The 15,727-nt window shown below is 46.3% G+C and overlaps 1 protein-coding gene across 1 annotated transcript in view; it reads right to left on the bottom strand.

Moving 5' to 3' along the window:
* Nucleotides 1-289: 289 nt before the first annotated feature.
* The window catches only part of RAB30 (RAB30, member RAS oncogene family), a 63,720-nt gene continuing 48,282 nt past the window's right edge, over nt 290-15,727 (bottom strand). The window contains exons 2-5 of the mRNA XM_065406701.1: nt 11,704-11,804; nt 9,078-9,161; nt 2,848-3,031; nt 290-540 (exon numbers count right to left, since the gene is read on the bottom strand). Of these exons, the coding sequence (XP_065262773.1) occupies nt 290-540; nt 2,848-3,031; nt 9,078-9,161; nt 11,704-11,796 (612 nt within the window). The 5' untranslated portion in view covers nt 11,797-11,804. The remainder of the gene's footprint in view (nt 541-2,847; nt 3,032-9,077; nt 9,162-11,703; nt 11,805-15,727) is intronic.

The following is a 15,727-nucleotide window of genomic DNA, read 5'->3' as shown; positions in this document are numbered from 1 at the left end:
GTTCTAATCTCCAACAGAAAGTGACGAAGCAGCCCATGCTCTGGATTTGAATGAGCGCCTTGTGCAAACTATTTTTCCTAACCAACTCCAGAGACTGCAAAAAAGATTAAACCATATTATATTCTGCTATGTTGACTTGCAGGTGGAGCGGCCAGCCTGCCATGCTTTAAGATCAGGAACCTGACTTAGGTGTGAGTCAGATGTGTCAAAGTGGCAGGAATTGCCTTCACTGAGATAAATCTCAGCAAAAAACCTCTTGGCCCTTTTGGGGTGGATCTTGGGCCAGCCCTTAATTTAAATTGCAGCAAGTCAAATAGCTGATACTTTTCCCCTCTCCTGGTAACGGGGATGCCACATTGTTCACAAGCGTATTCTGTCTTGCCTCACTGATCAGCCGGCAAGCTAAGTCCAGAAAGAGTTTTTCCACGTTATCCGATTCTTTAGCAGAAGTTTCCAGATAGTACATGTTTTGGGCCTCTGAAAATTCTTCAGCTCTTTGTTTGGAGACTTCTCTTTTCTCGGCTAAATCAATCTTATTACCTGCATCAATACAATATTTTAAGAAAGGGAATTAATTTGACTTGTAAGACAAAACCAACAGAAATTGATCTGGAAGAAAGGAACCATTTGTCACCATGTGTCTCGTGTTAGATTCTTTATTTTAAACAAACTATTCATCTTATAAAGCTACAAAAATAAATGCTCACTCTCCTGTCCCCCCAAAAAGTGGATTCTCTGATAGACAACCAAGCCTTTTTAATATTAGCTCGTTTAATGGAATTTTCCCCAGGAACACGCAAGCCGTTTAGCATTAATTTAGTGCTAATGCACCTGTTTAATATCAATTGGCATTAAAGGATTTCCCTTTTAATGTCTATTGAACAATCACTGGTTCTTGCTCCAAGGAGCACTTAAAATGTCAATTATTGCATGTGGGGGCGCCAAATGCAATATTTTTTTTCATATAATTATGAGCTTTAAAAAGAGACCTGCTCTCCAGTTTTAATTACAGATTTTTGTTCATTAAATGGTTACTGAACACGGGGAATGAATGGGTGCTGGAAAGCTGTTAGAACTAGGTGAGGTGAGGAACCCTTCCCCTCAGGGAGATTTCATTTTTAGCTTATGGCGGAACAGATCAACATTCGTGTAGGGAATAAACCAACTAATGATTAATGTGATATTACCTGCAGTTGGTTTGGGAAGAGGTGGGAGTTGAGGAAAGGATCCCTTTCCACTGCCATCATTTCCATCCAACAACCTCTCCTTTACAATGTAATGGTTCATGGACATACTTTACATGAAGTTACATTTATAGAGAGTTAATAAGTGATTACTAGAATATATAAGCATCTTACCAAGTTATAAGCACGGCAGTAGAAGGTGCTACAGATGGTTATAAGCAACCTACTGGATTCTAGCAATTTATTAGCACATTATTGTTTATTAACCTTTTATAAACTATTTATAAAATATACTGTACCTTTAATCTACAGTGTGAATGGTTTCTTGTCACGGAACCTCCATGTATTTTAGATTGCATTGTTAGTGTGCATTAGGGCACCTGGAGTCTGGGATAAGGGTCTTTTTAATTATTTTTAAATCCAAATAAAGACTAAATACACCAGATTATTCTGTAGAATTGTACTATCTACTCTTTAAATGTTAAGCTATTTAAAAGAGGAGAGGTCTTGCTGTTGAATAACCACTCAACCCACCAGCTGACTAACCCTTTCCCCAAATTATGTGTCCATCATTCTTCGACTGTGCTGAGACCTAGTCCCTGGACCAAGTCCCTGAAAAGTGGTGTTTTGACTACCGGATTTGGAAAACAAAGTGCAGCATTGCAAAAATGTTAATGGGCCTCATCACTGTGTATACCTTGGTGCACATTTGTGGTAGCAAACTGGTGTCTGATGGCTGGATTTGCTTCATCTCAAGCAAAGACATGTTATTCGTGGCATTTTCTTCATTTATATATTTTTTAATTCTCTGAAAATCCATGTGAAATTCTGATTTAGTACCAGTGAAAGGTGTAGCCTCATGGCCCTGGAGACAGAAGCCTTCTGTTTATTCACAGGACAGGGATGGTACAGACAGCGGCACATGCTCTTCTCCACTGCCCGGCACTGTGCCTCAGTAATGAGGGAGAGGAGGAAGACACTCCAGGCTCCATATGCCCACTGAGTCTTTGACCTCTCTGCTGAGAATGCCAATTGGAATGGTAGTTTTTGTGATGCCGACGCCTGTCACTGCAACAGGACTGAGGCCATCAAAGCATAACAACTTGCAGCCACTACCAACCTGATCTAGATATGAACTGGGAACCTAGCGGTGTAAAGCTCCATTTACTCTTTGTAAACTGCACCTGCACAGTCAAAGCCATGGGGCTAAATAACCAAACACAGTGGAAGGGAAAGTGAAACAATCGTTAAATGGTTCCTGGTTTGTTTGGGCTTTCTACCTAAATACACCCCTCCACGCTGAACAACCTTATATGGCTTAAGATGGCCAACACTTTGAGAAGCAGCAGTTGCTATTCTGAGTTATATTATTAGTGCATTGGAGGAGTCATTCAGATACAGAAGTTGTCCTGGCAATTTCACTCAAGTGAATGGCTTTACAGTAAGATGCTATAGAGATATAGGTACAGAACCTACTAGCATCAAGGGGTGTCCAGTCCAGCATATTTGGAGGAGATCCTGGCACTATGAGATAAAATAAATGCAGTATTTTCCACTGCTAATACCTCTATCTGCCAATGACCCCAGTGAAACTCCAGATGGACATGGCTGATTATTCTCTCCTGGCGAAATGAGCGCTTATAAAAGCACAGTCCTCACTTACCCACTAGCACAGTTATAACCTTATTGCTGGCATACTGTTCTATTTCTCTCAGCCATTCGGGAAGGCATCGGAAGGATTCTTCACAGGTTATGTCATAGGTCAATATTAATGCATTAGCGCTGCGATAATAACTCTGCGTAATGGACCGGAATCTCTCCTGCCCTGCCGTGTCCCAGATCTGCAGCTTTTGGCACAACAGGAAGGGGAGAAAGAGGAGGAGAAAATATATATATTTTTTAAAAAAGCATTAAACCATCCTTTACTTAGCAACTGGGCAGCACCTAAATGCTTTCAGGGGAAACCCACTGATGGGAAATCAGGTCACTTTCAATCCCTTTGGCTCCCTCTTCCACCCCACCCCCCATTTTTGTTTCTGTTCCTGCATCTAAAGATTTAAATTCAAGGCACTAAGTCAGCTGGCATTCCAGCTGATTTCCCTTGGAAGCAGCAGGTCTGGAAGCTTTCATGTGACTGTGAGCATTTCAGTAAGCAGTGGAAGTAGTAAGCCATGCTGGCTTGGAATTCTAATGCTGGCATTACAGGGAGAAAACAAATGCCCCCTGCATTGAGGACAATGACAACAGCTGAAAAACAAAGACAAAACATCTCCCCCAGCTGCAAACGAAGTTATCCCGTTTCAAATGACGAGTGTGAGGGAGGAGGGGGTGAGGAGAGAAAGCATAAGAAAGAATAACCAGCGTGGGCTTGTGTATGAATTTTCAGCCATGCATCTCAAGGTTTGTGCTCTGCATAGCCTTGCACAGGTCACCTCACTGCTGTCTGTCCCCAGTCTGGAACTGTAAGGAAGGGTATATAACCACTTACCTACATCAAAGGGGTGTTAAAGCTCTTTGAGATCTTGAAAGGCAACACAGAGTAGAAGTGCAAAGTACTATCATTTACACCATCATCTCAAGGGTGGGGGAGGAGAAAGGGCTTTTAAAAGAACATTGGCCCTGATCCTGTAGGGAGCTCTATGTCCGACCACGGGTCTGCCTACAGAGATCACTGCAGGATTGGGTCCCTAAAATCATGTTCGCTGGTCAATGGCATTTCAGATTAGTTGCAAGATAACACGTGACCTCAATCCACACTAAAACAGAGAAGTGCTTAATTGGAACATGACCAAAAAGGACCCACACTGCAGCCCATGTTTACACTGGGAAAACTAACCAACAATTTCAAAATGGTTCTAACGTGGTTCAGCTAATCTGGTATTAAATTGGGGAAAAGGTATGTAAACATGGCTCAGATGACAGAACCATTTTCACAGAGGTTTAGTAAATCTGCTGAAATGCCAGTATAATCAAAATGGTACCAATCACTATAGCCTACAGCTGAACCAGTGTTCAAACCAGTCTGAAGTTTGGGTTAAGTTACCTCTCCACTCTATGCAAAGCTTTTAAGATTCTGAATTCTTAAGTGAAGCTCTGTAGCAAGATGCCAAGAGCTCAAAAAAACAAACAAGTACATGCGGAACGGTAGATGCAGCCAGAACTACAAGGAATTTCCTACGGCTTAGCAGAAATTTAGAAGGTTTTGTTAGCAAAGCTACATTGTTACTGAAAGAAGAGACGTTGTAGGCCCTGTAGAAATCATGATTATAGTAAATTCTACTGAGAAAAGACCTAAAAAACTCGAAGTCCTGTCTGCTCTACACAAACAAGGATGATCTCCTGCCACTTTTCATAAAAGTAATGCCAGAATGCTAATGGCCATATTTCCTTTCCGCCACTGGTATGCAGGGTGCCGTGCATTGGTTGCTTGCCACCACTAGCACACAGTGGGCTGTTTTCTGCTGCATATATTGAGATTACAAAATATCCTTTGGATGGATTTGGCCATCAACATCTGCCTTTGCAGCACATTTGCCTACGCCTGCAATACATTTCTTGACTAAATTCTAGTAAGTAAATCTAGAGATATCAGTTGACCTTAAAATTGCTCCAAATCATTGGTCTCATGCCTAAACACAACTGCCTCATGAAACAAAAACGTATAATTTGTATCAGTTGTTAAACTGATGAACTTTTGGTGATCTAGAATAAAAGCCAATTTTGATTAAATGTGGTCAATGATTCATAATGAAGGAATGTCTCAAATTTCAATATTTTAACTCAATGGGGCACTTCTCTATTTCAGACTTTGATTTTTAAAGTGCCTATCACCATATCTGAACATCTGAATGGTTGAAATCTGATCAGAAAGACCAACATTTTGGCGATCTTTGGTGGAAAAGTTAAAAGTCAATGGGAATTTTTCCTGCACTCAGCAGACCACGACAGAGTGAACAAAACTTAAAAGATTCTAGCTCAAGGGGAACATGGAAGTTAAATTGTGTCAATCACAGCATTACAGGTAATCTATATTATATTAGCTTCTGAGAGATGAGAGCCCCACTTAGCCCATTATCTGATTCCAGGCCTTAGGGTCTGACTTTGAAAAGCTGCCTTTGATTTTGTGGAGAGAAAATTAATTGTGGTACCAATTCCCAGCACTCAGGCATCACACTGCCTGGTCTGTTGGCACATGGTGTTTAGATGGCTAAGTATTCAGAACTGCAGTAGAGTGGGATGCAAAATTGTAAGCACAATTCCTTGCGGGTGCAAGTGAGGTGTCAGGTTGGATCTGCTTTAAAAATCGGGGTCTTTGTAATTTGTTTTTGTTTCTGTGGGTTTGATGTTTCGGTTACTTTAATAATGGTTTACTGATGTGGATACACTTTGTATTTCTGCAGGATATTCTAGGATGATCTCTCTGAACTGAAAATGGCTTTTTGATGAGGATGTTCTATCACACCAACATGATGAACTTTGAAATTGGAAGAAACTGCTTTGGGGAACAACAGGATAGAAGCTCCTGTGATTGGATTTAGCTGTCATTCAACCCACTTGCTGGATATTTAAGTTAGAAGAAAAGCCCTAGAATTTGTGTTCAGTGATAAAAATCTGCTTTCAGCCAAAATGTGTGTGTCTGTTTTTATCACTGTTCAGCTTATCTCTGCCAAAGTGAGTGAATTTACCATCTATATTTTTCCATTTTATGGTCTTCCTAGGGAAGTCAAAGGATGTTGCCTGACTTACACGTGAGAACACAAAAAGTTATCTGGATGTTATTTCTTGGGGAAACATCCTACAGGCTCTAGGCACCAACTCTGTGGGTGCTCTGGGGCTGGAGCACCTACAGGAAAAAACCAGTGGGTGCTCAGCACCCACCAGTAGCCCCGTGGATCAGCTCCTCCCTCCCCCCAAACCCTCCCAACTGCTAGCAGGCCTCACCGATCAGCTCCTCCTCCTCCTCCCTCCCAGCACCTCCTGCCCACTGTGATCAGCTGTTCAGCAGCAAGCAGGAGGTGCTTGGGGGGGAGCAGTGTTAGGAAAAGGCGGGGGAGGGGACAGAAGGGGCGGGAAGGGGCAGAGGCAGGAGGGAGCCTGCCCTGGCCCCGGTGCGCGCCGCTGCCACCCTGGAGCCGCTTTAGGAGCCTGAACGCCGGAGCCCGAACTTCTCCTGCACCCTCCTTCCCATATGTTATCTTGCCATAAAGGTTATGTCCCTTCTAATGCAGCCAAGGTCAGTGAGTGCTGGGCTTATTGACACAGAAGTACAAGCTACATGAGTAAGAGCTGCCTGGTGCCCCTTCCCCAAGTATATCAATTGATTTTTCTGATCGACACGCCTGTGGATTTCCATTTTTTCCTTCACCTTACATGAGCAAAGAGTCTATCAGCCCCACTCATGACTTCCATCTCTCTCTAAGAGGATGAATGTACATTTATACAGCACCCCTATAAAGAACCCAAATCACAAATTATACACATAGACCACCACTGGCCTGCAGCCACCCATAGTTTGAGGGTAGGAATGAACACACCTCTGCATGACAGGCAGGTAGGAGGTGCATGGGAAAATGCCCTTCTTTCTAAAAAGTGCCATGAGAACTGTAATCCCTCTACAGAGCAGACGGGACATCAAGGCAAAAACTTTTCAAACTAAGGAAGGAAGGATGGTCTTGTGTTGATGCACTGCATCAGACTTCAGAGATCTGGGCTCAAATCCCAGCTCTGCCACAGACTGACTGTGTGACCTTGGGAAAAGTCATTTAGTCTTTTTGCGATTCCTTTTCCAGTTTATAAAATCGAGATGAAGGGTGAAAGAAAGGAAGTAGTATTGTCTGTAGAGATTGTAAGCTCCTACGGCAGAGACTTGTACAAGCCCTAGCACAATGGGGCTGGGGACTCTAGACACTCCTATAATTAAAAAAAGTCGATCATTAGGTGCCTAAATCCCTATTTAAGCAAACTATAGCCTGATTTTCTCAGACAAGCTGCAGGTTCTCAGAATATCAGATAAAAATCAGGCCACTTTTCATCATCTAAATAGACTTAGGTATCTGACTTCAGGCACCCACATTTGAAAACGTTGCCGTGTGTGTTTAATCCAGACAGCCAGTAATTTGCATCACCTTGGCTCTCTCATCTGAGTACCCACTGGAATACCAGAAGGGAGAGAAGAGAAATCAACTATTTTTTCATTTCTGTCTGTGAGCTTGTACTAATATAGCAGGGAATTGAACTCTAGGAAAACTTCAGGGGTCACCTGAAACCTTCACAACATTGGAGGCATGGATCATCACGCTTCCCACCTACCTTGTCACACTAGAGTCACCCAGTTTCTCCCAGGCTGGCCAGCTCAACCAAAATTGGAGGCATTTCTAGGGCCCTTCAGTCCTGCAGAACTCCACAAGCCTGCAGGTCCACACCTGTCAACCTCAGGAGCTCTGCAGGGGCAGCACTGCAATGACTACAGCTGGCGGGGGAGAGCATACCACATCTGAATTAACAGGAGTTCAGTAAATGGAGGTTGAACTGAAATAGTTCTTTGCACGTCCATAAACCCTAATACGCAAGCACTGTGCAAATATGGATTGAGTTTTGCATCACTCTTCTTCAAAGGTGCACTATTATCCTCACAGATGAGCAGAGGCACAGCACTGAAATGATATGCCCAAGGTCTCAACAAGTCAGAGCCAGGAATAGGACTCTAGGTTCCAGACTTTTCCAGGCAATAAGGCTACAAACACCCTCTCTCTCCTATATGTCATCACAGCTTCAAACACCCGACAATTGCTTCCACCACAGATTACGAAGAGAGAAATGAATACTGCATGGTTCACCTAAACCCAGACAGTAACACAACCAGTGGCGGATTTAGAGTTAGCGGGGCCCTGTGCGCAGCTTCATTTTTGGGGGGCCCCCCTTCAGGACCCAGCCAAGAAAAAGAACATTCTCTCTTATCTCCCACCCCGTTTTTCATTCTTTTTTTCCTTCATCCTCCTCCTATAATAGGAAGTAAATGAAAATAAAGTGAGGTACTTTGATTGGGGCAGGCGGTTAGGGTGCAGGAAGGGGTGCGGCGGTCAGGCTCTGGGAGGAGGTGAGGAGTGCGGGCTCTGAGCTGGGGCAGGGGGTTGGGGTGTGGGGGGGGGAGGGGTGCGGGCTCTGGGCTGGGGCAGGAGGTCTGGGTGTGGGTTCTGGGCTGGGGCAGAGGGTTGGGGTGCAGGGGGGGGCAGAGGGGCAGTGCTTACTTCGGGCAGTGCAGTTCCCAAAGCGACTGGCATACACACCCCTCTGGCGGCGGCTCCTAGGCAGGGAGGGCCAGGGGGTCTCTGCGCACCACTGCCCGCAGGCGCTCTCCCCACAGCTCCCATTGGCTGCAGTTCCCGGCCAATGGGAGCTGCGGAGTCAGCACTCGGGGCGGGGACAGCGTGCGGAGACACCCCCCACACGGGCTGCGGGAACATGCCGGCCGCTTCCTCTGTGCCGTGCCGCTCCCGGGAGGGAGGCAGAGAGGGCAGGAAGCCTCCTTAGCCCCGCTGCTGGCTCATCTCTGTGCGCCCCTTAGGAGGAGGGGGCAGCAGGTCTCCGTGCGCTGCTCGGGGTGGAAGCAGCGCGCGGAGCCGCCTCCCCACCACCAGGGGCGCGCAGAGATGTGCCAGCAGCCAGCCGCTTCCGGGAGCGGTGTGGGGCCACCATCCATGGTATGCAGGCAGCCTGCCTGCCTGAGCCCTGCTGCGCCGCCGGGGCCAGGACTCGGGGGCGGGTTGTCAGATGATATTTGTCCTGCATTTTGCGGGCCCTCCTGTCTGTCGTTGGGGGCCCTGTGCCACAGCACAGTTTGTTTCATGGTAAATGCGCTCCTGAACACAACCAAGCAAGTTGGTAGTTTCCTACCTTCACTTTTTCACCTTTTATCTCCACAGTCTTAATCATAAAGTCAACTCCGATAGTGGCTCCTTGACCTGGTGGGAAAAGCCCCTACAAAGAAAGCAGTTTGGTTAAAGCAGATTCTGCAGTAAGATAAGAAAGAAGATTTCACTTGCTGATGAATCCCCACCAGGTTTTTGTCCCATCCTTCTTCCTCTTTAATTCTATTCCCCTCTCCCCAAACAGTTCTTTTCCATCAGAGAGAAGTATCAATAGATGGGGAAACAACTCACAGTGATTTGATCACAGTCCATAAGTACCTATATGGGGGATAAATATTTAATGATGGGCTCTTCAGTCTAGCAGAGAAAGGACTAACACAGTCCAATGGCTGGAAGTTGAAGCTAGACAAATTCAAACTGAAAATATTGTGCAACTTTTTAACAATGAGGGTAATTACCACTGGAACAATATAATCAAGGGTTGTTGTGGATTCTCCATCATTGGCAGTTTTAAAATCACGACTGGATGGGTTTTTTTAAAGATACGCTGAAGGAATTATTTTGGGGAAGCTCTATGGCCCATGCTATACAGGAGGTCAGACTGGCCTGAGAATCTATGATCTAGGAATTCAGAGAGACCTCTGTACCACATGTATCAGAGGGGTAGCCGTGTTAGTCTGAATCTGTAAAAAGCAACAGAGGGTCCTGTGGCACCTTTAAGACTAACAGAAGTATTGGGCGCATAAGCTTTTGTGGGTAAGAACCTCACTTCTTCAGATGCAAGATGACTTGCATCTGAAGAAGTGAGGTTCTTACCCACGAAAGCTTATGCGCCCAATACTTCTGTTAGTCTTAAAGGTGCCACAGGACCCTCTGTTGCTCTGTACCACAGGAGATGCAATCAGTTGTTCTGCCGCCCTAGCTAATGGAGGACTGGACTCTCCCCCCACTCCATACACAAATGTCCAATTGATTGCACTGGGAATCCAATGCATGGAGTGGCAGCAAAATCAACACTTATGTTACCTGGGACAAAAGAATAACTGATCATGTCTCTTGCTGTACAAAGGTCTCTCCAGTTCAACTCCAGTTGTTTTCCATAGAGTAAGGAACGTGACAACTTGACTTGTGAGGCAGGGAGGGGGAGGGCAAAATAGAGGAAAAGGGGAACAAGAAAGAGGAGGAAGAAAAGAAAAAAGAACTATAGATGTTTACACCCTTCTCTGAAGTATCTGGTATTGACTGACGTCAGAGACAGGGCACTGGATTAGATTGGCCGTTTAGCTGATTCACCATATCAATTTCTCAGTTCCTAGGAATGAGTGGTGGCAAAAGCTTCAGGAGCATTCATTAGAAGAGAACATTTTGTTATCACAGCTTTCCATTTCCCCAACACTATCTTGCAACTCTGTGAAAGCCACTTTCCAAGCGATACTCTCACATTCTTGTACAAAGGTTTGTGTGAGTGAACGAACAGTCAGCTGCTATCTTGACAGTAGCAACGTCAAGAGGCTTCAACTTATGCTTCGTGGTACTATTATATAAATAATAAATAAAATAAGAATAGCTTTTCAATTGGTTTCTAGGCCTATAGACCTACACAAAGCCACATTGATTTCTAGCCATATCTGCCTCTGCTACCACCAGCAGCAAGCCAAAGCTTGGAAAGCAGCAGAATTGGCTGCAGATTTTACAGTTTAGCCCCTTGGGTTTAGCTTTAGTGCTGTCAGCTATTTGCTTGCAGCTGGAAAGGGAGGAAAAGAGCGAGTTTAAGATTTCCAGGGACTTATTTTTAAAACCAATCACAGGGAAAAAGTGCTGAGACTTTAAAGTGAAACTAGCCCTGAAACCATAACTTGTGTTACATACAGTATCATGCAAACTTCCCCTTTACCTCGGTTACAGAAATCCTGCCCCTCCTTTTCCCCAGAAAAGGAAATCAGCCTGAACACTTGTGATTTTTTAAGTTTCTGCAAGGCAAGCAGGGACTTGCACAACCCCCATTTCTATTTTAAGGATTTAGCTGTATGGGTCACAGAAGACAACAAAAGCAGGGGGTTGAGAGGTTTGCTGAGCAACATATGGTCTCATCTCCCCTCCCCCCTTTTTGAAGTCATCATTAAATGGCCTTTACAACGCTTGCAAAGCCTAATTTTTAAAGGGAGTGTGATGGAAGGTGCTGCACTGACAACCCCAGACACTGAATTTCTCTATCCAGACAGCAGTTTCAAGCAGCTTTGAAAGCTTCCCAGCCCTCTGCAGGGTTCAGGGTAGAAGAGCAACGGGATGCAGCAAGAGGGTACTTCAGTCTCTGTGACCCATTCAGGCCTGATCCAGAGCCCATCAAAATCATGCCCATCTATAGTCTCCTCGTTTTTCTCTCAGCTAGATCTGCCAACCAGAGGGCTAGTTTTGTAAGACGTAACCCCTTGCAGGTACACTTACAGCACTAGGACTTGTGCTGGGGACGTTGGTATCACAACAAAGTGCTTTAGCTGATCTCCGTTGCGGGCGTGCACCTCAGTTCATAGCCACAGATTCCAAGTTATTTTAGAGACAGCTACTCGTTCAAATGGATTTAGGCACACAAACCAAAAACGGCCCCAATACGCATAGAAGCATTTTCCCCATTAAGAGAAGAAACATCCTACCTGAGTGAAGCGTCGGACTAAGCAGGTTTTCCCCACGCCAGCGTTGCCAATTAAAACAATTTTGAACAGAAAATCATAATCTTCCATACTCATTTACACAGCTGCAAGGGAAAGAGAAATATAAATAAGCCAAAGGGGAAGCATCAGCTGAGGTTCAACCAGCTGGTAAGAGTGCTAGCTCTGCATTGTCGCTTTACTCTCAGGAGCCGGCATGTGATATTCCTGCAGGGCACCACTAACAAATCAATGCGGTTTTCAGATTCCCTTGCAACAGTAAGCGCCTTTGCAATCCGTTTACTTACTGGTGAACTTTACTCCTCCAAATACTCAGGACAAAGGTCGTTACAGAGTTTGCACCGTTGATAAGATAAGGGAATTGCACTTATAACGGTGAGAGGGCTCCTACCTTCCTGACACTGAGGCATTTTGCATGCCCACAAACCTGACCACAAGCCGGCAGAGCCAATTCAACCTTTGCCATCCTGCCTGGCAAAATAAAATCTGTTGTAAAAAGATGACTGTGTGTGGACTTTAACTCCATTCAATGGGGTCCTCAGTGTTCAGGCTGCCAACTGTACTGAATTACAGATGGGTTATGAGCCTGCCTTGCTCAGTTTCCGTAAGGAACCCTGCACGCGCTACTACGTAAGCCTTGGAGAGACAGGTCCTAGGTTTCATTAAACATTTTGCTCCCAATGCATCTGGTTTGGGCTAAGCCACTAGTTTTCTCTTTCTAAACAGAACATGTTAGTGTTCATATTCTGATAACTGGGCCCCATTGTGCTAGGCACTGTGCAGACCAATGGCACAGGAGACATCCCGGCCCCAGGGAGTGCGCAATCTGCGTCTGGCAGGATGTAACAAGTGGATGAAAAGGAAAAAAATTGGGGGAATGCGGTGGGGGGGGAGGGGTTAGTAAATAGGAAAATGAGCTAACAATAAAATGAACAGAGTTTGGCATAAAGCCAAAATCGTAGCTCACCACCTGCCTAAGTAATGCCAGTAGGTAGCAACTCAGTGGCACTATGGCTGAGGAAAGATTTTAAAAGAGGGTTTTAAAAACAGGATAAGGTGGAAGGCTTATTATTTTTGTCAGGGAGTTTCCCCAGGAACAGGGGACAGCATGGGAATCAACAGAGAAGCTGACAATCAAGCCTGCCCTCATTGGCAAGGGGAAGGCAAGGCTGACAACCTAATAAGCTAGTAGAGCAGAGACAGCATTGGCTAAATGGGGAAAGGCCTTATAAGCGTCCTTAAACTGTATTTGGTGGGGTAGGAGGAGGAACCAACGGAGGGATGCAAAGAGGAGGGTGATGTGGTCAGAGTAATGAGACAGGAAGATGATCCTTGCACCTACTTTTTCAGTAGACAATAAGGTTGGCATCAAGGCCAGCAGAGGAGGAGATTACAGCAGTCAAGGCATGAGATGAAGGTTTGAACAAGAATCTTAGGAATCTGGACAGATGGAAGAGCTTGACTGTTAGAAACATTATGCAGGTAGAAATAGCAAAGCTTGGATATGGCCTGGATGGGTGGCCCCAGGGGAGGGGCTGAGTCAAAAAACAAATGCAGTATGAGCAACACAAGCCTCTCTCAATTAGCCTGCCACTATGCCTCCACCCCACCGGGAGGGAACAGTCCTGAGATTATCATTTGTGTTGCAGCAGCACCTGGGAGTCCCCCAACCACTGCTCAGGGCCCCACTGTGCAAGGTGTTGAACAAACAGAACAAAAAAGACATCCCAGCCTCAAAGAGTTTACAACCCAAATAGAAGACAAGAGATAACAGGCAGATACAACAGACAAGGGCAGAACAAGTTAACAATGAGACAACACTGGTCTGCATGATAGGCACTGGTCACAGCACAAGGGCTGCCCAACCACTGTGGAGTTTTTGGTAGGCATGAGGCAAACGAGGTGAGAGGCCGGCTCAGCTGCTGCATCTAGTTAATCCTTGGCCTTTCCACCAAGCCTACAAACCAACAGGTGTCAACAGTTAATGACTAATGGGATGGTGATTTGCATGACATACACAAGTGGTCAAGATGAACTAGACTGATTCATTTAATGGACAACTCATTTTGCCAGGGCCAAACAGCATCAGTTGCCAATAACTTACTAATAGATCTGCTGTGACTATGCTCAGGTCTGGTGGATGGTCCCTTGAGTCTACCCTGCACAAGGGCCAAGAAGAGTGTAACAAGCTCCATGATGTCCTTCCAGCCCCATCTTCAGAGTGAGAACTTGGAACAGCAGAGAATCTTGTCCCTTTAAGCCTTTTTTTTTTTTTTAATGTTAAAGTTTTGTGGAACTATGCAAATGTTACACACCTGGTAACAAACAACAGTGTGGCGGTCTACACTGCCCCCTTGTCACACAAACAGGGGGTAGAGGGCGGAAGCGCACCACCTACGAGTCCACTCCCAGGCTTTCCAGATGACCGGGTCAGGTTCTAAAGTCCAAAACACAAGTGATGGCCCCTAGGATCAGGGCAGCGCGTCCTACAGGCCGGAGTTCAATAGAGCCGACCTTGGAATTCAGGGCAACGTGGCCTAGCGGCCAGAGGTCTAATAGAGCCACGCTTGGGGTGCAGGGCAGCATGGCCTAGCGGCCAGAGTTCAAGGGGGGGGCATCAAGGGGTGTGGCAGCCCCGGTAGGGGGACCCAGGCCCACCAGACTCCACCAGGCCCTGACCCAGGGCCCTAACAGTGGCGGAGCAATTTGCCACTGACTCAATGGGGGGTCCCCACCGAAACACGCTGAGGTTTCCCGGGTGGGAGGTACTACTCCGTCACCCTCCCTGGGTCACTTCCTACCAGTATCCGCGTTGAGATCTCCCATAAGGCTTCGGATGCTCCGTGGTCTGTTGTGCCGGTCGCCTCCTGTGGCTCCTCCGGTTGCAGGGGTCCAAGCAGGCCGAGGGAGGCTCTGGTTCCCAGAGCAATCAGGGGCTGTGGCTGGTCCTCTGCAGGAGCTTCCCAGACAGGTTCTTCCCCTGAAGCCTCCAGCCCAGAATGAGCTGGGTTCCCTCCCTTTATACTGCTAGAGCATTTGGAGCATGCCCAGTCCCGTCTGGGAGGCAGGACTTCTGCTGTCAATAATATGGGGCTTAACCCTGTCTGGGCTAGTGCGGGTAAGCAGACCCTGTGACACACCCTCCTCTTTAAGAAGAGCCTCCGAGGGTGGCCCGTCTCCTCTTCCTCCCCTCCCTGTCTAGAAAAAAAAATCTGCATTAACGTGGGTCTTACCCGGATGATGAAACACACAGAAGTCGTAGGGTTGGAGTGAGAGGTACCAGCGCATAATCCGGGGGTTCGTGTCCTTCATGCTGTGTATCCACCTGAGGGGGGCATGGTCTGTGATTAATTTAAAGGTGGTCCCCAGCAGGTAAAAGTGTAAGGCATCAATAGCCCATTTCACGGCCAGGGCCTTTTTTTCTGTTGTTGAGTAGTGTTGCTCCCGAGGAAATAATTTGCGACTCAGGTACATTACTGGAGATTCTTCCCCCTCCAGCTCTTGGGAGAGTACGGCCCCTAAGTCCACCTCTGAGGTGTCTGTTTGGAGTATGAACTCCTTTGCAAAGTTGGGGTGTCGCAGGACAGGTTCCTGTGTCAGTTGCTCTTTCAGAGTCTTGAAGGCCTCATTGCACTGGTCAGACCATCGCACCTGTCACGACTGAGAGTTCTTTGTCAGGTCCGAAATGGGGGCGGCTATGGTCGCGAAGTCTGGTACGAAACGGCGATAGTACCCGGCCAGTCCCAAAAATTGGCGTACGTTTCTTTGTCTTGGGCGTGGGTGTATCCATAAGGGCTTGTACCTTATTAATTAGGGGATGCAATTTCTCTCCCCCTACTACGTACCCGAGTTATGTTACCTCTTCCTGCCCGAGATGGCACTTCACCGGGTTGGCCGGCTTCTCTAAGAGCCTGGAACACCCCAGCAAGGTGTTGTAGGTTGTCCTGCCAGTTACTACTGTAGACTACACTGATCTTGAGGCAGCAAGATCTTATTCATCAGCCGCTGA

Source organism: Emys orbicularis, chromosome 1, assembly GCF_028017835.1.
Source record: "Emys orbicularis isolate rEmyOrb1 chromosome 1, rEmyOrb1.hap1, whole genome shotgun sequence".
Classification (NCBI taxonomy): Eukaryota; Metazoa; Chordata; order Testudines; family Emydidae; genus Emys; species Emys orbicularis.
This window is presented reverse-complemented; position numbering and strand designations above follow the sequence as displayed.